The 27,212-nt window shown below is 42.8% G+C and overlaps 1 protein-coding gene across 2 annotated transcripts in view; it reads right to left on the minus strand.

Moving 5' to 3' along the window:
• POU2F1 (POU class 2 homeobox 1) overlaps positions 1–27,212 on the minus strand; it is a 216,109-nt gene that overhangs the window by 108,375 nt on the left and 80,522 nt on the right. The window contains exons 1-2 of one of the 2 annotated variants that reach the window (XM_050957992.1): positions 19,282–19,417; positions 13,452–13,517 (exon numbers count right to left, since the gene is read on the minus strand). In XM_050957992.1, coding sequence (XP_050813949.1) covers positions 13,452–13,517; positions 19,282–19,309 — 94 coding nt within the window. In that variant the 5' untranslated portion in view covers positions 19,310–19,417. Of the gene's footprint in view, positions 1–13,451; positions 13,518–19,281; positions 19,418–27,212 lie in introns of those variants that run through there. The other variant, XM_050958002.1, reaches the window with a different exon arrangement.

Genomic DNA, 27,212 nt, shown 5'->3' on the forward strand with positions numbered 1-27,212 from the left:
CCCATAATTTCCTGCAACTGTTAAAAGTTAATTAAATAAAAATATTAAAAAAGGCTTAAAAATAAACATTGCTATTATCCAGTGAACTTTTAAAAAACGAAATGGTTACTCACCTTGTGTAGTAACTGTGGTTCTTTGAGGTATGCCCCACTACGGGTGCTCCACTCAAGATGTGCTAGTGCCCCCTGCACCTTTGATCAGAGATTTTTCATAGCAGTGTCCGTTCAGCCCGCATATGCATGCTAGTCAGCTTCATGCCCCATGCTACCGTTATATAGCACTGCACAGGTGAACCACTCTTAGGGCAGGTCTCCACTACCACTTAAGTTGATCCAACTTCTGTTGCTCAGCAATGTAAAAAAGCCTTCTCCCCCTCCCAATGCAAGTTTTGTGCTGTCCACACTGGCGCTATGTTGGCGGGAGACACTCTTCTGCCGACATAGCTTCCACTTCTTGCTGAGATGGAATAATAATACCAATGGGAGTGCAGTCTCCCATTGGCATAGCGTGTCTTCATCAGGAGATGAGGAACAGCATGGAGAGTAATTGGTGAGCAAATAGCCAGCTGAATCTGGTAAGGAAACCATATTTGTCAGGGCCAGATTGGAATTACTAGGATAATTCTGCTTTGCCTTTTGTATTTGGTCCATAACTTTGGCTATTAAAGGAGTCAGTGGGAATGCGTACAAGAGAGCTGACCAATGAAGGTGAAAAGCACTCTCCCCCCACCCCCCCAGGACTGGCGACCAGTCCACCTCTCAAGCAAAACTGGGTACACTTCTTGTTTCATTCTGTGGCAAGCAAGTCCATCCGAGGGGTGCCCCATTGACAGAATATGTGGTATAATGTGCTGTTGTCTATTTCCCACTTGTGGCCTTGGAAGAAGTGCCTGCTGAGTGCATCCATGGTCACATGCTGATCCCCTGGAAGGCAGGCCGCTGTGGTGATGATCTGTTTCTGTATGCACCAATTTCCAAGTTTGACAGCCTTGGTGTAGAGGTAGGGTGATCTTACTCCTCCTTGATGATTGATGTAAAACATGCATGATAAGTTGTCCATTATGACTTTAATGGGTTTGTCCCTGATAAGAGGTAGAAACTAGAGAGAGGCCTACCCAATCGTTCTCAGTTCCAGGAGGTTGATGTATTGCACAATCTCTTGAGATGTCCACTTGCTCTGGGTCGCATGAGCATCTAGATGCACTATCCACCCTAGCAGAGAGGTGTCTGTCGTTACGATGCAACCTAGATGGAGCTACTAGAAGGTGAGTGCAAAACTGGTTGGAAGACTGTTCCCAGAGAATTGTCCAAGAAAAACAGAGTTCTCACTCTCAGGTTGGGTGCAGCAAGTTATCAGTGGTTCAGAGTCATGCTGGAAGGGCATAACAAGTGGGGTCCCACAGGGATCATTTCTGGGTCTGGTTTTGTTAAATATCTTCATCAATGATTTAGATAATGGCATACAGAGTACACTTATAAAGTTTGCAGATGATACCAAGCTGGGAGGGATTGCAAGTGCTTTGGAGTATAAGATTACAATTAAAAATGATTTGGACAAACTGGAGAAACGGTATGAAGTAAACAGGATGAAATTCACGAAGGACAAATGAAAGTGCTCCATTTAGGAAGGGGCAATCAATCAGTTGCACACATAAAAATGGGAAATGACTGCCTAGGACGGAGTACTGAAGAAACGGATCTGGGGGCCATAGTGGACCACAAGCTAAATATGAGTCAACAGTGTAACACTATTGCAAAAAAAGTGATCATCATTCTGGGATGTATTAACAGGAGTGTTGTAAGCAAGACATGAGAAGTAATTCTTCCACTCTACTCTGCACTGATTAGGCCTAAACTGAAGTATTGTGTCCAGTTCTGGACTTCAAATTTCAGGAAGGATGTTGACAAATTGGAGAGAGTCCAGAGAAGATCAACAAAAATGATTAAAGGTCTAGAAAACATGACCTATGAGGGAAGATTGAAAAAATTGAGTTTGGTTAGTCTGAAGAGAAGAATGAGAGGAGAGATAACAGTTTTCAAGTAGGTGAAAGGTTGTTACAAGGAGGAGGGAGAAATTTTTTTTATCTTAACCTCTGAAGATAGGATAAGCAGAAATGGGCTTAAACTGCAGCAAGGAAGGTTTAGGTTGGACATTAGGAAAAACTTCCTAACTGTCAGGGTGGTTAAGCACTGGAATAAATTGCCAAGGGACTCTGTGGAATCTCCATCATTGGGGATTTTTAAGAGCAGGTTTGACAAACACCTATCAGGAATGGTCTAGATAATACTTAATCCTGCCTTGAGTGCAGCGGACTGGACTAGATGACCTCTCGAGGTCCATTCCAGTTCTATGATTCTATGATGACCGTTGGGGGAGAATACACAAATGGGACTTTTGCACACGTTTCAATGGCCTTTCCATCAGCTGAGGGATTGTTTTATGCAGGTGGGTATGGAAAGAAGCATATTTAAACAGTGCCTGTTTGATGAATAAACAGTTTCGAGCCACCCTTGAAAGGCAGTGCATTCGGAAACTTGTGTGTTCTATGACGAAGGTGCTGGCTGCCATGTGCCCAGCAACTGAAGACAGTTCTTTATCAGAGTTTGGGGACTGAGCTGAATTGTGTTGGGGCCACAAATCTGTGCAGAGGAAGGTAGGCTCTTGCTGTTACTGAATCGAGATGTGCCCCTATGGAGTTCTGCACAGGAGTCAAAGTGGATTTTTGAATGTTTAATTGCAGGCCAATTCAAGGAAGAAATCTGTGGCCTCAGAAGTTGCCAGAGACATCAGTTCCAAGGAGCAGCCTTTCAGCAGCCAATTGTCCAGGCAAGGGAATACTACCTTTCCTGCTGAGCTGTGCTGCTACTACTGACATGACTTTCTAAAGATCCTCGGGGCAGATGGCAGGCGAAAGGGGAGCATTTGGTATTGAAAGTGGCCCTGACCAACAATGAAACATCGGTATTGTTTGTGGGATAAGAAGGATTGCAATATGAAAAATATGCATCTTGAAGGTTGAGGGCTAAGAACCAACCCCCTTGTTCTATTATCGCTGCAAGAATCACCATTTTGAATTTTTGTGCCTTCACATAGACGTTGGATAGCCTCAAATCTAGGCTGGGTCTCCAAACTCCACTCTTTATTGGTGTCAGGAAACACTTGGAATAAACCCCCTTCCCTCTGTGCCGCATGGGGACTGGCTCTATAGCTCCCATGCGTAGAAAAGTCTATTACTTGATAAAGCAAGGTCTTCTGAGAGGGGTCCTTAAAGAGGGACAGGGAAGGGGGATTTGTAGGTGGAAACAGTCAACTAGATGGTGCATCCTGTGGAGATGATCTCCAAAACCTAGTTATCTACAATGGCTGTCTCCTAAGCCCGCCAGAAGTGGTAAAGGCTATTGCCAAAGGGAAGAAGGCAGGGCGATTGATGCAGATAATGAGGACGGAAATTCAGGCCTTCCACTAGCCCATCAAAATTGATGCTTGGAGGTGGAAGGGTGAAAGTGGAAGGCTGAGAAGTGGACGGTTTCCTTCTCTGGAATCTGGGTCTCTTTTGATGCGGTTCAGATGGCTCCTGGGAGGTAAGAAATTGAGCAGAACAGGCTCTCTGAGCCCACTGGGACTTGCTGAGCTACCTCTTGTAGGTGTGTTTATACAGATACCAATAAAATGCAAGGCATCCCTATGGTCTTTAGGGATGAACCACAGATTCATCTATGATGTCCAAAACCAACTCAAACCCACCAAAAGGAAACACCCCCACTGTATTCTGGATCTTCTTTGGAAATCCTGAGAGCTGGAGCTAGGAAGCCCTTCTCGTAACTACTGCTGTAGTGATTGAATGGGAGACAGTATCAGTGGCATTGACAGAGGCTTGTAGAGATGTCCTGGCAAGTACTGGCCCTCTGTAATAATTGCCTGGAATTGCTCCGTGTTCTGTGCTCTGTGTTCTGCCACTTTGGTATAGTTTATGCGATTAAAATTTTGTCATTAGCATGTGGTAATTGGTGATTCTAAATTGTAAGGAAGCTGAAGAATGAGATTTCCTACCCAGTAGGTCCAGACGCTTGTGCTGTCTTCCACGTACATCAACTGTGTTGAGTACCAAAGAGTTAGGTGAGGGACGAGAAAATAAAAATTCAGAGTCCTTTGTTGTGACATAATATGTCTTATATACTCTCTTGCATGTAGGCAGAATAGTAGCTGGAGTGGGCCAAACGATCTTTGCTGGGTCCAGAAGGGCTTTGTTTATGGGCAAAGCTATGCAGATAAATGAGGGTGAATGGAGGATATCAAGCAGCTTATGATGAGGTTCTTTAACCTCCTCAAGAGAGATCTGTAAGGAGTCAGCAATTCTCTTGACCTGATCTGGAACTGCTTAAAATCATCTGCCAAGGATGGCGGGGTAGGCACAACAGCTTCATCCAGAGTTGAAAATGAGATGTTGGCCACAGGAGACACCCCCTCATTGGCTCTAGCTCCCTGCTCCTCAAAGGATTTATCTGGAGGGTCAGGTCTCCTGGAGGGAGCAGGTGATACAGGTTGCCTCTCTCTGAGACAGGTGGTGCTCAATGCACTGTTGGCGATAGGCAGCCCAAGGGTCCCAATATGGCCAAGGAGAAGTATAAGGCGCAGGTGGAGGTGGCACCCATGGGTGCTCATACCAGTGAGATGTTGATAGTAATCTTGTGCCACAAGTAGTTATATAGTCTCAGACTTCTGGAAAGGGGCCTCTATAGGAGTGAAGGGGAGAACCCAGAATTGATATTTGAGACACTGAGGCAAGGTCTTCATTAGAATCCTCTTCTTATAAATCACTCTGGAATGGTGGGGCATCTGGAGAGATCTGAAGTGAAATCATTGGAACTGGGTGAACTTCAGGAGATCTTGATGTTCTTAGTACTGACAGCACATCAGAGCCAAGCAGCAGAGAACTAGGTGCCTCAGATACAGCCAGGTCCCGGGGAAAACAGAAATCCTGGGGTACTGTGTGTGTTATAGGTATCAAGTCTGTGGTCTGCATCGAAGTGATGATGAAGGCACTGATGATACCGTGAGTCTCCAGCACTTTGAGGGAAGTGTGGTCGGAGCCCAAGCTGACCCCTTTGGTACCAAGGAAGCAGAGGAAGAGTTTTCCTTGCTGCCTCAGTCTGTCAACTGTACCGATTATCTCTCCGGGCCTCAGGCTTTGCAGTCTCTCAGTCTAGCAGTACCCTGGGTACCTGAGGAACTAGCAGCCTCATGGCTACTCGATTGAAGAACAGATGGTGCCAAAGTGGCTGAAATTACTGACAACCTCAGCTTTTTAGAGGTAGATTCCCTACCTGGTGAGCCCAAGGAACATGGGCGAACTACCCTCAGTTCTCTCTCAGCTACATCAGCCTGAGACAGAACTCTGACAGTTGTACCCGTTGAGATTTCCTCAATGTTGTACTTATTTCTTATTCAAGTAGTTAGTTGTAGTAGTTCTTAGCATTACTCTAATTAGTCAGCAAGTAGTAGTAGTAGTAATTTTGGCTTTATAGTTTTAAAAAAATAAAAAATAAAAGTTCTCTCATATAAAGATATTAGATAGTAGTTCTTGTTCACTGGGAGGTTTTGCCCAGTTCTCCCAGCTTCAAATGTCTGTTGTATGGGGAGGTGATCCTGGTAAGTGATGGGTACTCCCACTACATCTATTGCCTTGGGGAAATCACACGTTGCCCAGAAGTGTACCTTCTGTCTGGCACTGAAGTCCAGAGCCAGAAAAAACAGGGAGATAAAACTTAATTTTCTCATGATGGAGAGAGCTCACCATGCCTCCACTATATCAGACTACAAACCAGCCTCCACTATATCAGAGCCCCAAACCTCCAGGGCCTCTAAAACAAAGGCCACAAAACTCGTCTCAAAAGTCCTCCACGGACTGTTCCCAAGGCTCAGAAGGCAGGGACTCTACCTTTAAAAAGCCGAGGTCATTTGTGTCTTCAGCCACTTTGGCACCATCTTCAAAGCCGAACAACAGATTGATCTATTCCCTCCAACACATGCATTGCTGCATTAATCAAATCACCATACAGGACATGAATGGCAGTCACTCAGATACTCCAGAGTTAGCAATGGAAGATCACTGGTGGATATTGGAGAGACTTATACCAGGAATAATAATAATTATACTATGCATCTGTTTAGGGGGAGGGATAGCTCAGTGGTTTGAGCATTAGCCTGCTAAACCCAGGGTTGTGAGTTCAATCCTTGGAGGGGGCCACTTAGGGATCTGGGGCAAAATCAGTACTTGGTCCTGCGAGTGAAGGCAAGGGGCTAGGCTCAATGACCTTTCAGGGTCCCTTCCAGTTCTATGAGATAGGCACTATATATAATATAAATGGAGATATACCTTTCAACAGAAGGAAAAGTTTTACAAAAGGTGTACAAATACAATCACTATTTTACGGATAGAAAAAACTTAGATACAGAAAGTAGCCCAAGATTACACAGCATTGCATTTATAGAATCAGGACTTCTGATTCTCCTTCTCAAGCTCTAGACACCGAATATGCTGTCTCCCCTCTACTTGCATCTCTCTTATAATACACAGATACAGCAGACTAGCATCCAGGAACACTGGAAAATTGTAGTTGCAAGAAGATTATGGATTTTGCAATTTTGCTCTTTTCTACAAATTTAAAACATTTACTGAAATATAATAAAGCTTTTATAGTACTCTCCACCGCACAATTACTGTGGAAAGTCTGAATTAGAAAGCAATTTCTGGCCAAACAGCGGTAGCAGTTTAAAAAATAAAAATTTGTTATGTTCAAAGGCCTCTGTGACAATTTAAAATATTAAAATCTTAATCCCTCTGAAATAATTTACTTCAATAAGCTATGAAGTTTAAAGACTAGGGGTCTGATGACAGTCTTTCTATTGACTTGAAGGACTTTGGATTAAGCCTTAGTTTACGTTACTAACATTAAGCATGGCAGTCAAAACAACTAGTAAAACAGCAGCAAAATGAACTTATTTTTAATGTTCACATCCTCTTTTCTTCAAGCCTACTGGTGGACCTCTGCTAGACCTCTAAACCAGAACCTTCCTGTTTGTCAAGCAGCCTAGGCTAGAATGAGGCTGGGGTCTACCTTGCCTTTTAACCTTTATGTTTGTTCAGTTTCCCCTCTGGGAGGGAAAGGTGATAGAGAAAATTCCACATATCCTTATACAACCAACTAAAAACTGCACTCAGCTGACCTTTGAAATTTCAGATCTGTTTTTAGAATGTTTACAAGTCTATAAGGCATGAGTGTTTGGCTTTACTTTCTTAAAACACAAATCCCTCCACAATTTCTCAATGCTCTATGCATATCAGACAACACAATTTCCTGAGAATAATTTCTTTGTAGCAATTACAGTGAAGTGCCTTCACCTCCAGCCTGGACGATGGACACGAATTCCAAGGCCAGAAGAGACCAGGTGTAATTATTTAGTCTGACCTCCTGTTACAACACAGGCCTTAGAACTTCCCGAAAATAAATCCTATAGCATATATTTTGAAAAAACATCCAAACTCGCTGACTCCTCTGTTTCAAAGCTTCATAAATATCACTTATTAAAAGGGAGTTATAAAATGACCAGACCTCAGTCTTATATTTGGAAATCCAGCAGAGTTATCCCACTTTGCTGCCTGATTATGCTTTATGTGAGCTGTTGCATAAAAGATTAAGCATTCTTGATAATATAGCAAGATTAATCGATTTGTCAATGTGTGTATATATAAAATATCTTTGTTTAGAATGTATTATACTGGTTAAACATGAATTACAGATTATTCAAATTGTATGCAAGTTCTATTTTTCTTTGGGAACACACCAGTCTACATGTGCTAAACAAAGTCCACAGTCACCCTCCCTACTTTATGACAGTAGTGAGCAGTCACTTTGTTTGAGGGCAACCTGGTTCAGTCCCACTGGAAACAATAGGGGACTGCAGCCATCTTTGCAGATGGTAGATAGAGGCTCCCCCAGTAAAGGATGTAAGGCATCTCCAATTGCTTCAGTTTTTTCCACTAAACAGCACAATCCTACTAGAGTAGAGCTCCAAGGAAGAGGAGAAGGTGGTTAGGTAAGTATGAATATACACAGGCAACACTCCTGACAAACCACTACTGTAATTAAATAACAAACCATTTTTTCTTCCTTCAAGGTATCATCTTGCATATTCCCTCTTGTGAGACTCTACCTGGCAATATATTCCCAGGAAGGTGGGCGGAGGCATTCTAATTAACTGTCCCCTCCCAAAGAAAGCATCAAATCAAGATTCCATGTTAGGACAGAACTGCTGTGTAAATGTGTATACAGGACTCCAGGTAGCAACCCTACAGCTTTCTAAGATGAAACCATTATGGAGACATCCCATTAATGCTGCCTTAAGCTCTGGTAGAGTGAGCGCCAGGACTCTTAGGTATTGACTCCCTAGCTAATATAGAACTTGTCTCAATGCACGGCTTACTCCATTTAGACAGGTGAAGAACAGAAATGGCATTTCCTTGATAACGATCCTCAAAAGGCTACAGAAAGTCTTAAGGGCAGCAAAGAGTCCTGTGGCACCTTATAGACTAACAGACGTATTGGAGCATGAGCTTTCGTTGGTGAATACCCACTAACTTTCTAAATGCCTTTGTCCTATTCAAATAAAAACTCTTGACATCTAGGGTATGGACTCTTGTTTCTCCAATACTTAGAACGCAGTTTTGGGTTTGGGAAGAACACTAGGACCTTACTTGAGTCTACTACTGAATTTCCAATTCGCCACAGAAACAAAGAGGGTGGGGCGGTGTAGAGGGTCCAAGGGGGGGGAAGTCGGGCCTTGCCTTAGATTTTTAGTCCAGTTTGTAGAGTACACAGGACCTTGCTCCTAAGGTGCTTAGAAATGGGGCTCCACTCCTCTGAACCTCAAGAAGTTCATGAGAGAGCTGGTGAGATGAGACTGTAGCTGGCATGGATTTTGAAGATCAAGAGACCAGAAGGGGCATGAAGGGACCAGAGAGTCCCAACTCCTACTGTGCTTAGAAGCTAAGTATGGAAAACTAGTGCTGCTTAAAGACAGCAGACATGGGGCCCAATTCTTCTGAACAACAGCAATTACAATCTGACCTCTCTACCCACACGTCCTAAGGTGTGTGGGGGTTGAACTCTCAATACTCCATGCTATCTTGGTTGGTGTGTACGAAAAGTGGCAGTGGACATGGGGCTGTGGAAAATGCCACATAAATCCAGGATGCCCTAGGTCTAATGAGTTTGACTGCACATGTCTACACTGCAAAAAAACCAAACCAAAAAACAAAGCCACCAGGATTGGTCATAGGAAATAACTTTGGAATGAGTGATCAGAAGCTGATTCAATTTAAATTAAATGGAAGGATAAAACTAAAGTAATCAACTGTGATTTTTTTTATTTCAAAAGCACAGATATTGGGAAATAAAGGACATTAGTTAAAGCAGTAAATTGTACTGAAGACCTTAGGTAAATTTTATGCCATTCTCTCACTCTTTATAGGACAAAAAGACTCCCAGTTTACCATTAGGTGCCCGGACAGAGGTTAGGAGAGATGTCCAGAGGCTTGCTATTCTCTCTATCCTTCAGTGCCTCCAGGGGACATCCAGTTAGCTTTCCTGGCTAAGACTGGGGTTAAGAAGCAGGATTTGAGAAGTTTGCAGAGTTTTGTTTAGGGTAGGGAGGAATCCCAGTCTGAGGGCAAGTGATCATCACAAGTTCCATAACTTCACCAGCAACTAGCTCCTTTTGTGCCTGAGAAACTTGTATAAGATCCCTACTAAAAGTTACAGTCTCATTCAGGCACACTGCTGACACTAACCTGCATGAGATCCCCCAAAGGTGCAATCTACTTTATGTATTTTGTTGAGACTGTAGTCTATGCAGGGGTGACCTGACTGAAGTTCAAAAGGTTTAAAGTATCATAAATGGCAATTTGTCTAATTTCTAACTACAATACTTCTCTAACTTCCATGAACCTTAGCTATTAGTCTCATAGAACTTGCAAGGTATGTTAATTTTACCAGCAATGACTGCATTTTTTCTGAAGTTACAGTCTCTGCCAAATGTAAATTCCATACACCTTAGCTATTTCTGTCATTAAATGTATAAGCTCCATCACTGATTCAAACAGAGAAAAACAGCAATGATTCATTGTGGTTAAGAAATCTGCTGGTAGTGAATACACAAGAGACTCACATGAGTTACAGGCGCCACTGGGAAACCAGCAGAGTTTGTAACTTCTTTTAACCTTGAAAGTGATAAAAATAAAATTCTCTGAGATTAACATCTGCCAGCTGCCTGTAAGGTATCTGAACCCTGGATGGAATGATTCATAAATGTTACTAATTGCTAGCTTTACTGGTTTGTGAGCACAAAAACAATGAGACCTAATACAATAAATACAGAGAATCCTCCAAAATTTTGGGTTCTGTCATCTTGCCTACTGAGTTTATAAATTATGAGCCTAAAATGAACAGCTCAGGAATATTTTAATTTACTAGAGATGACACTTATAAAGGTCCAAAACACATGCCACTGCAAAATATAGAAGTTTAGCCTCATACAATACAGTGACTCCCATCATTAGGGAACGTAAATGAGAAAGTCACAGAAACTATAGCCCTATGTTGTTGCAAAGACATCCATACACATCTCCATAAATTAGCAGGTTACCTTAGGTGATCAGCTCTGGAGGGGTTAGAGTCTATTTGCTTCTGCCTGTTCTACAACTGATTTAGGGTGTTGCTACAACAGCTATATACGAGAGGAAGAAGAGCCCATGTACGAACCATGCCACCCTCTTTGGCTGCATACTTTAGTCAAAAAGTGGCATGATAATTGTTTACAGCATAAAGTTACATTGAAAACACTGCCAGACGGCAATGCATTCCGTCCAGCGTATCTTATCCACACTTCTGTGTTCTGTTCCTACTCTGAGGTTGTGCTACAAGCAGGAAGTTGCTGTGACTGAAGTAGAACACCAAATTTTCCTCAGGGCTTTCACACACCTCCAGTTCCAGTGCTTATGGAGGAGAAAGGGAGAGTTAGAACCACTGTCCTCCTGAGAAAGCCTACACAGTTCCAAAGTAGGGCCACTTGAGAGAATCTGAAAGCGATTAGAACTTTTAAACCACACTGGAGAGTCTTTTAAATTCATAATGGATTATTTTTATGTACAGAAAAACAAAAAACTCTTAAGACTCAGGGTTAGTCTACACTGGCAATGCTACAGCGCTGCCATGGCAGTGCTTTAACATGGCTTGTGTAGTCATGGCAGAGCACTGAGAGCTCTCCCAGTGCTCTAAAAAAACCCACCTCCATGAGAGGCATGGCTCTGAGCACTGGTGCACTGTTTACATTGGCGCTTTACAGTGCTGAAATTTGCTGTGCTCAAGGGTGTGTTTTTTCCACCCCTGAGCGAGACAGTTGTAGCACTATAAATTTTCAGTGTAGACAAGCCCTCACTGTAGCATCAGCACTACTGTGGAAGTTACAAAAACTGAAAAGGCAGTAGCAGGGAACAGACATGTGAATAAGCTGAAAAAATTTGACTGATTCCACCTATTGACAGGAAACATCCATCAACCTTGGATTAGTACAGGAAACACTCAATTGTTCTTACATGTATTGTTGTTAAAGCCCTGCACAAAGAACATGTAGAGAATCAACAGCATAAAATGTTGCAAATTGCCAGGTTCATTACAGTTCCTAGAATTGAAATGAAGGAAGAATACTCTTACTATTGTTATTGAGGAAAATGAAGTGAAAGAATGATTGTTTATTCCATTCAATGAACCCAGACTTCTCTAAAAGCAATGAGAAATCATTTCTTACAATGAAAATTTCCCCTAACTCATAACCTGGACTTGTCTGCAGAGACAGGCTAATTCTGAGTTATTTCATTCTATTTACTTTTTAATTTGGAGTTCTCATTTCTACTCCTTGTTTCCAAAAATAATTAGTATATTAAATGGCATCCAGAAGGGAACTAGAAGCACAAAATAGTATTTTTTAAAATCTAACTAAAGGTAAAAGCATGAATTATGTTATTAATACAAATTTAATTTTAAAATAATACATAATGAACTCTTTACTCTCCATCACCTACAAGCAAGTCTTTAGGGAACTCTAAAGTAAAAGTGTCCTAGAACTGTGATATTAGGGAAAATAGAGAAGAACCTAATAGGTGTCAAAGTCTACATCAGCTCCCATCAGCAACCCTATCTCTCTATAGAGGTAACATTGCAAGAATGGGAAAAAAATTACTATTCTATGTGAGATCTGCATAAATGAACAGTTAAAATATACCGTAGTTAATATATTAAATGGCAAACAGGAGTCCCTAAGGCAGTGATCCCCAACCTTTTCGTCTGGCAGGCACCAGACGAAGGATCACTGCAGCGGTGGAGCACCCGCCGAAATACCGCCGATTTTCGGCAGCATTTCGGCGGCGATGTCTCTTAATGACACCGCTTGCCATCGACAAGTGACATCATCAAGAGGCGCCCCTGCCGAATTTTGGCGGCGCCGCCTCTCGATGACGTCACTTGTTGACGACAAGTGGCGTCATCAAGAGGCATCCCTGCCGAAATGCTGCTGAAATTCGGCGGCATTTCGGTGGGTGCTCTCCCGGGGGCCAGGACACGGGCGCATTAAGATGCCCCCGCGAGCGTCATGGTGCCTGCGGGCACTGCGTTGGGGACCCCTGCCCTGAGGATATGACTACACTGCAATGAGACACCTGTGGCTAGTCCATGCTGCTGACTTGGGCTAAAGGGCTGTTTAACTGTAGTGTGGGCTTGGGCTGCCACCCGAACTCTGGGACCCTCCCACCTCACATGGTCCCAGAGCTCAGACTGCAGCTCAAACCCATGCATCTACACTACAGTTAAACAGCCCTTCAGCCTGAGCCCTGCGAGCCTGAGTCAGCTGGCACAGGCCAGCCACAGGTGTCTAACTGTAGTGTAGACACACCCCGAGGCCTGGTCTATTCCTGGGTGTGTGTGGGGGTTGAATCGATTTAAGATACACAACTTCAGCTAAGAGAATAGCGTAGCTGAAGTTGACGTATCTTAGACTGACTTACTTTGCATCCTCGCAGCGTGGGATTGACGGCCGTCGCTCCCCCGTTGACTCTATTTCTGCCTCTTGCCCTTGCGGAGTTCCAGAGTCAACGGGGAGCGCGTTCGGGGATTGATGTATCATGTCTAGACGAGACATGATACATCAATCCCCGATAGATCGATCACTACCAGCCGATTCGGCGGGTAGTGTAGGCATACCCTAAGACTAAAAAAACCCATAAGAAATGTACACAAAACAGTCCAAGTATTCATACACAAATAAAGGAGATTCTCCCTTTTAAAGTCATCTAATTCTCCCAGAAGGCCAGATCTCAACACTAATAGTTCATTTCTTACCTGTGTTCCCATCCCCACTCTCCATTGGTGGTTTACTGGTTTCTGACGGATTGTTCATTCTTGAGTCTGGATTAAAAGAGAGGTAAAGAGATATAAAAATAATAAAATGGAAAATATTGATGTCTTTTCTAACAAGCTAAGTATAAAATATTACAAGCCTGAATGACATATATCTCACATACAATGATGATGATCAGGGATGGGATCACAGAAATGTAGGGCTGGAAGGGACTTCAAGAACACCAAGTGATGCAATGGCGAGTCTTCCAATCATGGACTGGGCCATTGTTTTAAAGGATAAATCTCAGCAGCCACATACACAAAACAAAAAAATGTTGAGAGAATAACAAAGGATTCAACAGGGCAAGGGTGCCCAATACTGTGAAAGAATTATAGATGCAAAGGTCTGGTGAAAAAAGCAGCAATTTATAGATTAAGAAATGCTGGCTTATGCTATGTCCAAATATATTTTGTTTTTCATAAATAAGGAAATTCAGTCATTAGAAGGAGAAATATTTATCTAGCCCTGCATTTTTACTTGATAGGAATGTCATCAGTGTTAAATTTTTTTTTAAGTCTCTTTTCAGTCTCCTTGTGGGTCAAAGTATGTGTTCCTAATTTTCAAATTTGTCAATTTAATATGATTAGGCTTGGCAGAATTTGATTTTTAATTTTGTTTTATAACTTTGACAAATAACAGATTTATTATAAAGCTTTTTTATTAATTTAAATTTTCACAGTTCTGGATATTATGGGGGAGGGGTGCTTTCAGAATGGGTCAGATAATTATTTAATGACAGTAGATATTGAGATTGAAAAAGTTAAAGCTTTACAACCATTTAAGCATAATTTGTCAACATCACATGACAAAACATAAAAAGTAAATATCCTTAAATCAAGCTCAAATAAGTTCTCAAGCAGCTTTTTTCTTACCTTACCTATCTGTAAATTGCAATTACTATCAATGAAAATATTTTTTCATTAGTTTGTGTGTATGGTGAAACTTACATTTACTGATATTTATCAATAAAAATCTGATCCTGCCAAGATTAAATATAGTGAACGCAGCAGAGAGCCTTCCCAGGTGGCAGGGAGAGAATACAGTTTCGAGTATCTAACAGCTGCTGTCAGTACAGTATCAATTCTAACTCAGGCCTTCTCATGTCTTGCTGGTAACCGCAGCATCTCACATTACCATAGACACAAGACAAGACAGACTATGTCAAGTGGTTAAACAGAATAATTTGGAGGAGAAAAACAAACAAATCCTCAAACACATCTTCCATCCTCAATTAGCTCAACATAAAACTTTTGATTCAGGGTGTTCTTCTGATGGGTGTTTAAGAGGGCTGCTACTGTAATTGGTTTTCATTAAAGCAGTGGTTCAAAAACTATGATCCATTGATCAATGGTCTGCAGAGGGCTGGCCACTGCCACTACCTGCTCTAGCTTGTTCCAGTTGCTTCTATAGGTGTTCAGAATCTTTGCTGCCTGGTAGACTGAAAAAGCAGTTGGAAACAATTAAATGAAGCCGGCCTCTGCCTACTCACATCAGCTACTAAATAGCAGAGGAAACTGGAGTCACCATCAGATACCACAACTACCATTGGCACTGAAAATGACAACCAGCAAAAGGAAAGGCATGACAAGAAGCACAAGAGAAAGAATGATCAGAGCTGGACAGCATGTCCAGCCAAGTGGGGAAGAAGGAAACCAGCCACAAAAAAGCTTGTGTGGGAAGAAAGGAAAACAAGCAGACCAGGCAGCAGAGAGGCATATGCAGGGCTGGAGGAGAAGAGATAGGAAGGAGAGTCAGGTGAAGAGCAACAAAAGTGAGCGAGTAGCTTTTTGGGTTTTTGAAAGTCAAAAGTCATTAATTCAGTTAAAAATACATCAATAACTTTCCTGATGTAACTTTTCCATGTAAATAACAGACGTAGTTCACCTAGGTATGACTTGAAAAACCAGTCACCTATAAAAAGTAGGAACCTTTCCCAAGTGAGGGGCATCAGCTTTTACAGAATCTCAATGTTTGTTGTGTTTTTGTTGTTGTGTTGGGGGTTTTCTTTTGCGGGGGTGGGGATATTCTAGCCTGTATGGCTGAGATTAAACCTTTCGAATTTGAGCCAACTGTAATGGAATCACTGATGTCTGCCTGAGCTAGCTGACACACACATCCAGAACCAATGTCACTGAAGAGTGTAGGAGGTGGCACTGACTCTTAGAGTGTCCAGGAGAGGCCCAGCTGCCATGTCAGAGAATAGGGAGCACTGGTGTGAGTGTGTCTAGTAACATCCCCCATCTCCTGAAACAGGAATATGTCAGTCCCACTTTTGCTGTAATGGGCATGAGGAGAGAGAACACTCCAGCAGAGGGGTATTAGTCAACTATCCCAGTAGAAGAGTCTACGGCAGGCATGCGCAAACTACGGCCCGTGGGATAGATCTGGTCCACCAATTGTTTTAAGCTGGCCCTTGAACTCCCGCTGGGGAGCGGGGTCTGGGGCTTCCCCCGCTCCAGTGCTCCAACTGAAGCTCCAGTTCCTATGTGTTCCAATAGCCCCACTCCAACGGCCCCCTCTAGCACTCCAACAGAGAAGGGACATGCCACTGCTTCTGGGAGCCACTTGAGGTAAACGCCACCCGGAGCCTGCACCCCTGAGCCTCTCCCCACACCCCAGCCCTGATCCCCTTCCCTCCCTCTGAACCCCTCCATCTCAGCCCGGAGCACGCTCTTGCACTCCAAACCCCTCATCCCCAGCCCCACCCCAAGGCCCGCACCCCTTCCTGCTCCCCAATAATGTAATTGATCCCCCCCCCACCTGCCAAACGCCTCAATCCCAGGCCAGAGTATGCTCCTACACCCCAAACTCCTCATCTGCAGCCCACCCTAGAGTCCTCAGCCCCCCTCTCGCACCCTGAACTCCTCATTTCTAGCCCCACCCAGGAGCCCACACCCCCAACCAGAGCCCTCACCACCTCCCACACTCCAGTCCCAATTTTGTGAGCATTCATGGCCCGTCATACAATTTCTATTTCCAGATGTGGCCCTCAGGCTGAAAAGTTTGCCCACCACTGGCCTATGGGATGTGATTGGAGGGTTCCTTCAAGCCCCTTCCCATTCATACAGCCATCAACTTGGTAAAGTACTGTCAACAAGACTTCCATCCCAATAAAACAGCCCTCAGCCAGGTGGCCAGGAGAGGGTCTACTGCCACTGGTCTTCAAATTTGCTGGGCCCTGGCTCCTCAAGGCTGTAACTCCCCAGAGGGAAACCTCTGTTTACTGACACCATAGCAAAGAGCTGTTTGTATGCCCCTCACCCCGCCCACCTCTCACAGATGGGTCTGTGTGTAGGACCAGCATACATGGATTTACTTGGATGGGGTACTACCCAGCACTAAATTTGTTGAGGGAAAGCATTGGAAGTGGCAACTGGCATTAATTGCAGGTCAACAAGAAACCGGAGACTTGATCCAACTAATGATGAATGAATGACCTCTAGATGACTAAGCAAGAGGACTCGGAATACCAGTGTATTTCAGTGTAGTGGCAACCTTGGGCTAGCAGGTTTTTCAAGCCCTGAATACAGGGGATGTTATGAATTCATAAAGGGGAAAGAAGTTGGTCAGCATGATCACAAGTGGAAGGAGCAGAGGTCATAAGATCATTTCTCCGTTAAGCTGTGGTCCATACTATGAAAAAGGATTAAGCCTCTGCACGAAGGAAATAGCACTGTGCTTCCCATAGGACTTCACTACAGAGACTAAAGCGTTGCGGCCCTGATCCTGACTGGGGCCTCTAATGGCACATTATTATAAATAAATTGCTATTATTGAAGCTACTAAAGAAAATTAATTGGGTACAGTGCACTGCGGAATATAGTAGACATTCTCCCTCTCTTTTTACAGAAGGCTCATGCAATATGAAAATATTTTGCTCCACACCTAGTGGATGATCAGTTGTTTGTCTTTAATGAAGCTGCAAATACCATTCCACAGGGCAACAAGAATAGTGTTTGCCAAACTGCACTGGAAAATCAAGGCTTCAGAAAGTGGTTTTTAGTGGTTGTTTAGTGTTAAATGTATATGGGGAATTTAGGTAGGTAGTAAAATGTGCTTGCAGTAAGAATATTTTACTATTAAGATTCACCTCTAGCAGCAATATATTTGCAATGTTCTGTCTTCCATCAAACCCCCAAACACCATAACAAGTAAAGAGATAAACCTGCTGTAGAAACTTCCTGCCACAACTGCTTTGAACCCAACAAGGATAAACCTTCATTACTATTTCACCAGCTTGAACAAAACCTTGTGGGTGTGTGGAGGGTAATGTTCTATCTTTATTTTACACAGAAAGGGTCAAGCACTCTATATAGCGTTTCCATTGCAAATAGCATCACATGCATCTGAAGCACAATACTGTTATGAACAAAATAGACACTTATCTATAGGGCAAAGACCTACAATAATGTAATTGATTTGTCTTGTAGATACTCAAAAGAATTTTCTTTTGCAAATAAAAAAAAATAAGGGTGTTAACACCTTTTCTCCCTTTAGATTTTTCTTTGAGTTTTAAATAAAGGCTGGGCTGCAAATTTCTGTCAATAGTACCTAAAAACAAACTTCAAGCACAGAAAGAAAGATTGAAAGCAGCAGGTGCATGACTGAAATCAAACTCAGAGCAGCTTTTACATTCATTCTTGTTACTCTGATAGCAGAGTTTGAGTGTGACACAAGGCACTACTGTTCAGGCTTTCTCTGCCTCTCTGGTATTTCAAAAGGTATTCAGAAAAAACTAAAAAGCAGAGGATGGACAAGACCGGAGTGATAGCTAAATTGCAAATTAAGCAACGTGTACATGTAAAATCATCTTACAATAGAATTTCACGCGCTGTTTCCCCTCACACCCATTCAAGGGAAACTGCCCCAATTCTCCATCAGAAGCAGCATAAATAATTCCCTGGGAAACATAGGTCAGAGGGATTCCTCAAAGCCAGCAAAACAACCAAATGGGTCATTTATATATGAATCTTGGACTCAGACTTGCAACTGCCGCATATCTGGAAATATGCATGTTCAAATGTCTGCTTAAAAACAGACTAATTATGGTCCATTTATACCTTTTATTATAGAACTAAAAAGGAAATACTCTTAGGTTCAATATGTGGAATTCAGAGTTCTGAAAATAACACTACCTATTGCAAAAAAACAATTATTACAAATAACTTTTAAAATATAGAAAAGGGAAGAAATATGAGTACAGGACTGACAGGCTGCTAATGGAAATACATTATCCCAGTACCTTAAGCATAGCTTGCATCAGAATCAATGGCAACTGTGACCTCCACCTTATTTTCCATTACACAAGAAACAACCTTGATATTATGTCAGAAAAACACACATACACACACAAACGAACTACAGGTTATGTGAAGAGGTGATGAGTAAGTAGTTTGAAATTGGAATTGTTTTTAAAAAATATAGAGTATATGGATCTGCAATTCAAGTTCTAAGTCTTAAAGTCTGTTAGATGATTCTCAGAATAAAATCCCAAAAGCAAAAAGTTTTGTACTGAATATCACCCAACCCCATTGAATATCACTCAAACCCAAGAGCAAATCTATTTTTTCCAATGCCAAAGAGTACAATTCTCCTGAATCAGGAAAAAACTAGAATAGCAGGGTGGCACTTGCTGTTTACTTGCGAGCTTCACCTTTATAATGCCTTCTGCAGATCCTGCATATGTGATCAAGCCACCATGCATAGTCAATCTCACACCCTCTATTTCCATACTAAACGCTTATAAGAAAGAGCAGAGCTGGTACCCACCTAGAACGTAGTCACTGCAGTCCAACATTGCTGTGAAATCCTCTACAGGTTCAGATAGTCCAAGGAAAGAAATAAAGAGGGGGAAGACTATTTCTAACAAATTTATGCTACTGCTCTCAACAGAACAAGAAAGGGAGTGGGGGTGAGGGGGAGCAATACAACTTCAGTTACACCATAGCAATCTTCAACTGAACAGGGGAACTTCAGTTGGTCTGTGGAGTTTTAGTCTCTCCTACTAGCTGTGCCTGACATTGTCAAGGCGACTGAAGCGTGAAAAGTTCCCCTTTTTGTAATAAAACAGAAACAAAGATTGCAGCTGGCAGTTTCCATAATGAAGCTTAATCAGTATGCGCCTGATTAGGGCCTTATGCAAATCTCCCCTCGTTAGCACAGCAGCCAGCACTTTGAAGTCCATGAACAATTCATTTGCAGAGTACACTGAAAGCGTTCCCTGCATAATTTAAATCATGGTATAAATATTTATCAGCTCATTTGCATATTAATTGGCAGTGCATGAAGGGAAAAATTATCTCCCAAGTGCCAGCATAATAATTAGGGAACAAAATGAAATCTCTTCCAATAGCTTGGCTTCTCAGACCTAACTCAAGCACAGTACTCGTGGAGTAGGAAGGGAGAGAGACACAGTTCTGTTAAAATGCCACTGAAATTACACATACAAATTAGAAACAACTCTACAGACTTTAGCACCTTTAATCTTATTCCTGCTGGTAACAATAACTTCAGTAATAAAGGGGATTTGGAAAAAGCTTTCTATAGCATCCAAATAATCCAAGAAAACAATTAGTAAGGTAGGAGCTGAACATAGAGATGTCAACCTGGTGTCTTCCAAATGTTAACATGAACTGTCACAAGATGGTCTCACTCAAAAACAGAAGGCAACATTAGGGGCAGGGAAGCAGCACACACTTCTTTTTAAATGGTCAGAAAAGCCTGGCGATTATCTGCTAATAGCTTTGCAATGCTAGATTAACAGCAGTGTATATGTCCAGTATTGTGTAGCATTTGACACTTGTTAATCTATCCCATGTGACGTTGCAAATAATTTTTACACTTTCAAAGGATTTCCAAGTAAAAACTATTAATCCCTTCTACAAGTGTAAACTGAGAGCTAAATAAAACTTACTCTGGAGCTCGGCTTCCAGGAGGGGGATACTTGAGATCAAGATTGTGGTCCTTGGACCACCTATGATTAGCAGATTCTTGCCCAGCAATCTGCGGAATTAAACATTTTGAGACCCAAGCAAAAAGGGAGTGGAGATTGGGAGTGGTTGTGGTCCATGAAATAAGGATATTTCTTACAAAGTGGTCCACAGAATGAACACACCAGACAACCACAACTTTAGACCAGCTCTATTAAATAAACTCTCTCATATAATATACAAAAATTCAATTTCCAAGACAGCAAGAACAAGATATGTCTCTATGGTTCAAAGAATAAATGCATAGCCTGGAAGTGAAAACTCAGCAGCCCATTTTCTATTCAGGAATAAATGAAGCTATGGCCAATACTGGATGAATGCAGTAATGGTCACTTTCAGGTATAAATGTATATGAAGTTGCAGAGGGAAAGGTACTTTAAGTAGTTGCTCTTCTCGCTTCTTTATGAAGTGGAATTCAAATCCCACCCCTCCACACCAAAGAGAAAAGAAGAAGAAAAAAAAAAGATTTCCAATTCCTGTACTATTGATTCAAATTTATTTTCACTCTGGACCTCTCCTGTTCAGGCTCACATCTCTGCCTACCCCTCAGGGTATGCCCACACTTCAGAATCATAACGGACAGCATCCACACTACAAAGTAACAGTTGAGTGCTGGATGGGTTGCTATAACAATGGTGCTCTACTTGTTCCTATATAGCACTAAGACTTCTGGGGGGGAAATCCCATGGTTCAGAGAGTTTCAGTAAATAGCACTATTCTATGAATGTTTCTGCCGTGTATTGTAAGAGAACTATCCATCTGGGGATCCTAGGCAGAAATGGCATGACACCAGCAACTCATTAAAGCAAACCATTGCTGGTGTCTACCAGCCTCTAGCCAGCTTCCAGCACAGTGAGATACCCTCTTTGGGACCATTCTCAAAGAATGGAGCTCCGTATCAGAGACAGATGAGTTCAAGTGCTGATACTAGAAAGTGCATGTGAAAAAGAGAATGAATGCTAAGACTACGGGTCCGGAAACAGGGAATAAGTAGACGACAAGAAAAGACCAAGGGGTTAGGTACCTGTCATACTGTGGGAAGGCACTGGAGGATTAGTGCCCGTCAGTTGTTGTGTCACAGGCAACCTGTGTCCATGCTACAGATATGACACGTTGGCAGTTGACAAGGGAGAGTCATTCAAGGTCTGCCCTACATTCCCAATTGTGCTAGCCAATTTGCATTACTACCACCACCACACACAAAAGGTTTGTGTGTAGGCTCTAGAGGGGTCAAGATAACAATACTTGAGCTGTAACCTTGTGTTAACTTACTAGTGAAAACAAGATCTCAGTTATCTCCTCCTCAAACTAAACATGTCAAAAGCAGAATTCATCTTTCCTTCCAAATCGTCTCCACTAAAACTCTCCATTTTCCAGTGATAATTTTGTTACCTTTCCTTTCACACAAGAATGGAATCTTAATTCAAAATAGCCAGTACCCGTTGCCTTTATGGCATGTTACTAAAACCTGTTTACTAAGGTTTTGGGGGAGGACTGAAAGCCTGAGTGCGATGAGATTTAGGGTGGGGTACTGTAGAATTTACTGCTTCCAAATTACGGGCTAGTTAAGATCATTTAATTTTGTATTTGGGTTGTGCCATACTGCAGGGTGGTTATTCCTGCATGGATTGCCATTCTAAATAACTATCCTGGTGTCCTGAGGTGTGAATAGCCTTTTATTTTATTTTATTTGTATTTAGATCTCAATAAAATAAGCCTTTCAAAATCCTGTCACTCTTTCCTCTAAGGACACATCTACATCAAGAGAAAAGGTACACCACTTTTCCTAGCCTAGACATACCTTAAATCATTTCCAATACGTCATCGCTGCAAAGACTGGTTCTCTCTCAAATTGACAACTGTAAACTTCTCCAATCTCACTTCACAGCACAAAACAAATCACACATGACTTTTTTCCTGGTTAATCCTTCCCTCATCCTGGCTTGCCATCTGTTATGCCAAATTTAGAGAGTGTAAAACAATACGCTCCTCAACGGCACTGCATAAATAATTTTTTTTTAAAAAATACTTATAAAGTAGAGAAAAGGCATCTTATTTCTTATTGTTAAAAAATCCAACACACTATTGGCAGAATAAGAGGCAAAATTATTATCAAAGGCCTCCCATCCCACATGAGGGAGAAAAAATCTTCATTTTTACTCACACAAGTTTTGATCTATTAGTAAAATGTCACTTACTATGTGCCCTCAATGACAGCTAGGAAGTTTCTACTGTTAGGTATCTCCATTTGACAAGCGTGACCTTTACAAACTTCCCAGGCACACTTTCTGCCCCAATACTGAAAGGTTAGTCTTGAGGCCAACAATACATTAGTCTCACTCCTGAGCATGGTACTGTGAATCCTACTGTGAAAGGGAGTATGGGACCAACCATAACACATACCTCCCTTCTTAGTATCTCAAACTCCAGCCCAGTTTTCTCTCTCAGTAACCAAGCAAAACACTGGATAGCACAAGATTTGAAAATAGCCCTGATAAGTATACACTCTGTCAACTAACACCGAAAATCCCCCGAGGAAGACTGCTTTCCATCGGCTATATCAGCCAAGAGTAATATGTTGGAGCCTGCTCTAGTCTGTAAACCACACATCAGAATACAACCCCCCACCCCCCCCCCCACACATTTTGAGGCCTCAAACTCCATTCTTCAAATTAAGTGATGAGATTTCCTGTTACTTTTCAAACAGAACCCCAATGTATTGTGAACAGAAAACACTTATGAGCAAAACAAACCATTATTTACGTTAGCTCAATCCTCAGAGTAATTAACAACAGGCAATAGCCTCTTAAAAATTAAGATTACAAGTAGGTTCTATTATACATTCTAATTTTGGCTCCAACCTATGTTTTGGTTTGCAAAACTCGTTTTATCTAAAAATTGCTAAGTCCTGGTCTACACCTAAAACTTAGTCAACCTAGCTACGTTGACAGCACTAGGAATTATTCTTTCAACCTAGCTACCGCCTCTTAGGGGATCAATTACTTACACTGACAGCATCTGTAGTATAGATGTAGCCCTAAGTTTACTCTGAAGCCTAAGGGCAGTTTTCTGCAGAAGTCAAATAAAACTGGTCTGTTAAGAGTTATAGGTAAAAATTGCTATGATTTGAAAATTTTAAATCTGCGTCTAAATTTTCTGTCTTCCCCAACTAGCTCAAACAAAACTCACTTCAAACTTTCCATATAGTTAAATCTCCTTCAAAATTCTTGCACATACCATATTTCAAGAAGATTAAGAGAAGACAGTTACCTGTTCCGTAACTGGTGTTCTTCGAGATGTGTTGCTCATGTCCATTCCATATTAGGCGTGTGTGCTCACCACATGCACCGGTGCCGGAAGTTTCTTCCTCAGTGGTATCCATAGAGGACCAGCTCTGGCGCCCTCTGGAGTGGTGCACACATCCTGCAATATAAGGGGTGCCTTTAGCTCCCCCCACCCTCAGTTCCTTCTTGCTGGAAACTCCAACAGTGGCGAAGGAGGGCGGGTCATGGAATGGACATGAGCAACACATCTTGAAGAACATCAGTTACGGAGCAGGTAACTGTCTTCTTCTCCTTCAAGTGCTTGCTAATGTCCATTCCATATTAGGGGACTCCCAAGCAGTACCAACAGAGGCGGGTAGGAGTTCATGGACGTGTACGGCAGAGCTGTGTTGCCATCTGCCCAGTGTCGTCTCTGACCTTCTGAGTGATGGTATAATGCGCAGTGAATGTGTGAACTGAAGATTATGTCACGGTTCTGCAAATGTCCTGGATGGAAATGTGAGCCAGGAAGGCCGCCGAGGATGCCTGAATTCTGGTCGAATGAGCCCTCACTATTGGTGGTGGTGGGACCTGTGCTAACTCATAACAGGTCCGGATGCAGGAGGTGATCCAGTCTGAAATCCTCTGTGAAGATACTGGAAGGCTCTTCATCCTGTTCGCAGTTGTGACGAAGAACAGGGTTGACCTGTGGAAGGCCTTGGTATGCTCCAGGTAAAACACCAGGGCAGGTCTGACGTCCAGGGCATGTAGCCTCCTTTCCTCAGCAGTCGCTGCAGCTTCGGACAAAACATGGTGAGGAAGATGTCCTGGTTGACGTGGAAGGAAGGCACCATTTTTTGGAAGAAAGGCCGGATGGGGTCGCAGTTGAACTTTGCCCTTGTAGAACACCGTATACGGCAGTTCCAATGTCAAGACTTTAATCTCTGACACTCATCTCAGTGATGTTATTGCCAAGGAATGTGACCTCCCATGAAAGGTGGTAAAGGGAGCAGGAGGCCATAGGCTCACAGGGCGGGCCTGTGAGCCTAGAAAGAACCAAGTTAAGGTCACACTGTGGGGCAGGAGCCTGGACCGGCGGGAAGTGTCTCTCATCTAGGACTCTGCTGAAGAGCAGGATTGGCAGGAACACATACATCAGGATCCCTGACCAGGGAATAGACTGTTGCCAGCAACTGCTGCGAGGGTCGCATTCTGAGCCTTGCACCGCGGATGACATACGTACAATGCTGCCATGTGGTGCAGCAAACGCAGACATACCTGGGCTAGTTAGAAGGAATGCAGAGACCCCCGTAATGAAGTCCACCATTGTCTGAAACCTCACCAACAGGTCCAGGGACTGGCACGTGACCTGTAGCACCACGACATCCCTTTGGACTTGGACCTGGAGTGACCTTTGACCAGCCATTCATTGAGAAACGGGCAGATCTGAATAAACCTGAGGTAAGCTGCTACCACCGACATGCACTTGATAAACACCTTCGGTGCTGTCGCTAGGCCGAAAGGGAGAACTGCAAACTGGTAGTGGTCCAATCCCACTATGAAGCATAGGAAGCGACTGTGCCCTTGAAAGATCGCTATAAGAAAGTATGCATCCTTCAAGCTGAGGGCAACATATCAGTCTCCCAGATCCAAGGAGGGGATGATGGAGGCCCAGGAGATCATGCGGAACTTTAACTGTGTTAGATATTTGTTGAGGTCTCACAGGTCCAGGATGGATGGATCTTAGACTGCCCTTGGCCTTTGAAAGTACTGGGAATAGAACCCATTGCTCCTGTACTTGCAAGGAACTTCTTCCACTGCTCCCAGTTGCGGCAGGCCCTTCATCTCCTGTGCAAAGGGACTTTAGTGAGAAGGGTCCCTGAAGAGGGACTAGGGGGAGGGGAGGGATGGGGGGGAATAGAAAAAAAATTGTAGAGTTTAGCTCTGGGCCACTGTGTTGAGGACCCAAGGTTATCACAGTCCATTCAGGGAGGAAAAAAGAAAGGCAGTTGGAGAAACATAGGAAGGTTCTTTAGGATATAACAGTGTGTGTTAAAAAGTATACACATCAATGATCATTTTGCATCCTTACAAATGTCTCTTATAGATACCTGAACCAGAAAAGCCATGGAAGCTGCTTGAGCTCTTGTGAAGCGAGATACCACCCTGCTCTGTGCAGGCACGTTTTCATAGAATAGTCTTACGCAGGATGAAACTCACTATGGAACTGAGTTGCCTTTCATCCTGTCCACAACTGAAACAAACAGCTGGATAGACCTTCGAAAGCACCTACTTCTGCCCAGGTAAAACACCAGCTCCCTTCTAACATTCAAAGTGTGAAGCCTCTCTTCATTCTTATGAGATTGTGTCTTAGGGGGGAAAAAGGATGGTAAATATACGGCTGTATTACAGTGGAACCCAGAAACAACTTTACCAAGGAATTTTGGATGAGGATTTACATATATATACACACATTTTCTCCTTACCTATACATAATAGCCACCACTACATATAGGGTCAGCAATTAGGGAATATAACTCCTCCAACCTCCTCATGGAGATAATGGCCAAAAATGCTACCTTCATAGATCAATGTATCAAAGAAGCGGTGGCTATTAGCTCAAAATGCAGACCCATCAGTTTAGCCAGTACTAAATTCAAGTCTCATGGAGGAGTGGGATTCACTATTTGGGGTACAGTCTGTACAAACCCTTTAAGAATCTGAGGGTTAGAAAATACCAGTGTGCCCTCTGTTGGTAGATGGAATGAGGAGATACCACTAGATGAACTCAGAGAACAAAGAGATCTTGATGCTTCGGGTGAAGCAAATCCAGGATATGATGGATAGTGGCCAGGACTGGCAAAATACTATTCCGCTTGGACCAGTTGGAGATTTTATTTATTCAGGTAAGCATATTTGTTGGACCACTTCCTGCAGTTTAGAATGATGTTTTGCAGTCCACAGAAAACGCAGCCTCTTGAGGTATTAACCACTGAGTATCCAAGCCATAAGATGAAGAGTGCACAGGTTGAAATGCAACATCTGACTGGGGTTCTGGGATATTATGTCAAATTTCTAAAGTAGTGGTACTGGACTCCTGATACAGAGGTTCAGCACACTATCGGGATCATGCAAGCTTGGTCCCGTTTGAGCTTGCGCAACACTCTGTGGATCAGAGGACTAGGAGGATAAGCATACATCAGCTTTCCCTTCCACAAAAGAAAAGCAAGAGTCCAGACTGTATCCCCGCCATGCAACAAAACCTGGTATTTTCTGGATAGCCAAGTGGCGAATAGATCGCTCTCTGTGACCCCCGATGACTGAAAGATGAATCTCAATGTCTGGTTTGAGAACATTTGTGGTCTTTACTGAACATTCATCTTTGATGATCTGCCAAGCTCTTCTGAACATCAGGAAGGTGGGAGACTATGAGATGTACTGCACTGCA

The sequence above is a fragment of the Gopherus flavomarginatus genome, chromosome 1, assembly GCF_025201925.1.
Source record: "Gopherus flavomarginatus isolate rGopFla2 chromosome 1, rGopFla2.mat.asm, whole genome shotgun sequence".
Classification (NCBI taxonomy): Eukaryota; Metazoa; Chordata; order Testudines; family Testudinidae; genus Gopherus; species Gopherus flavomarginatus.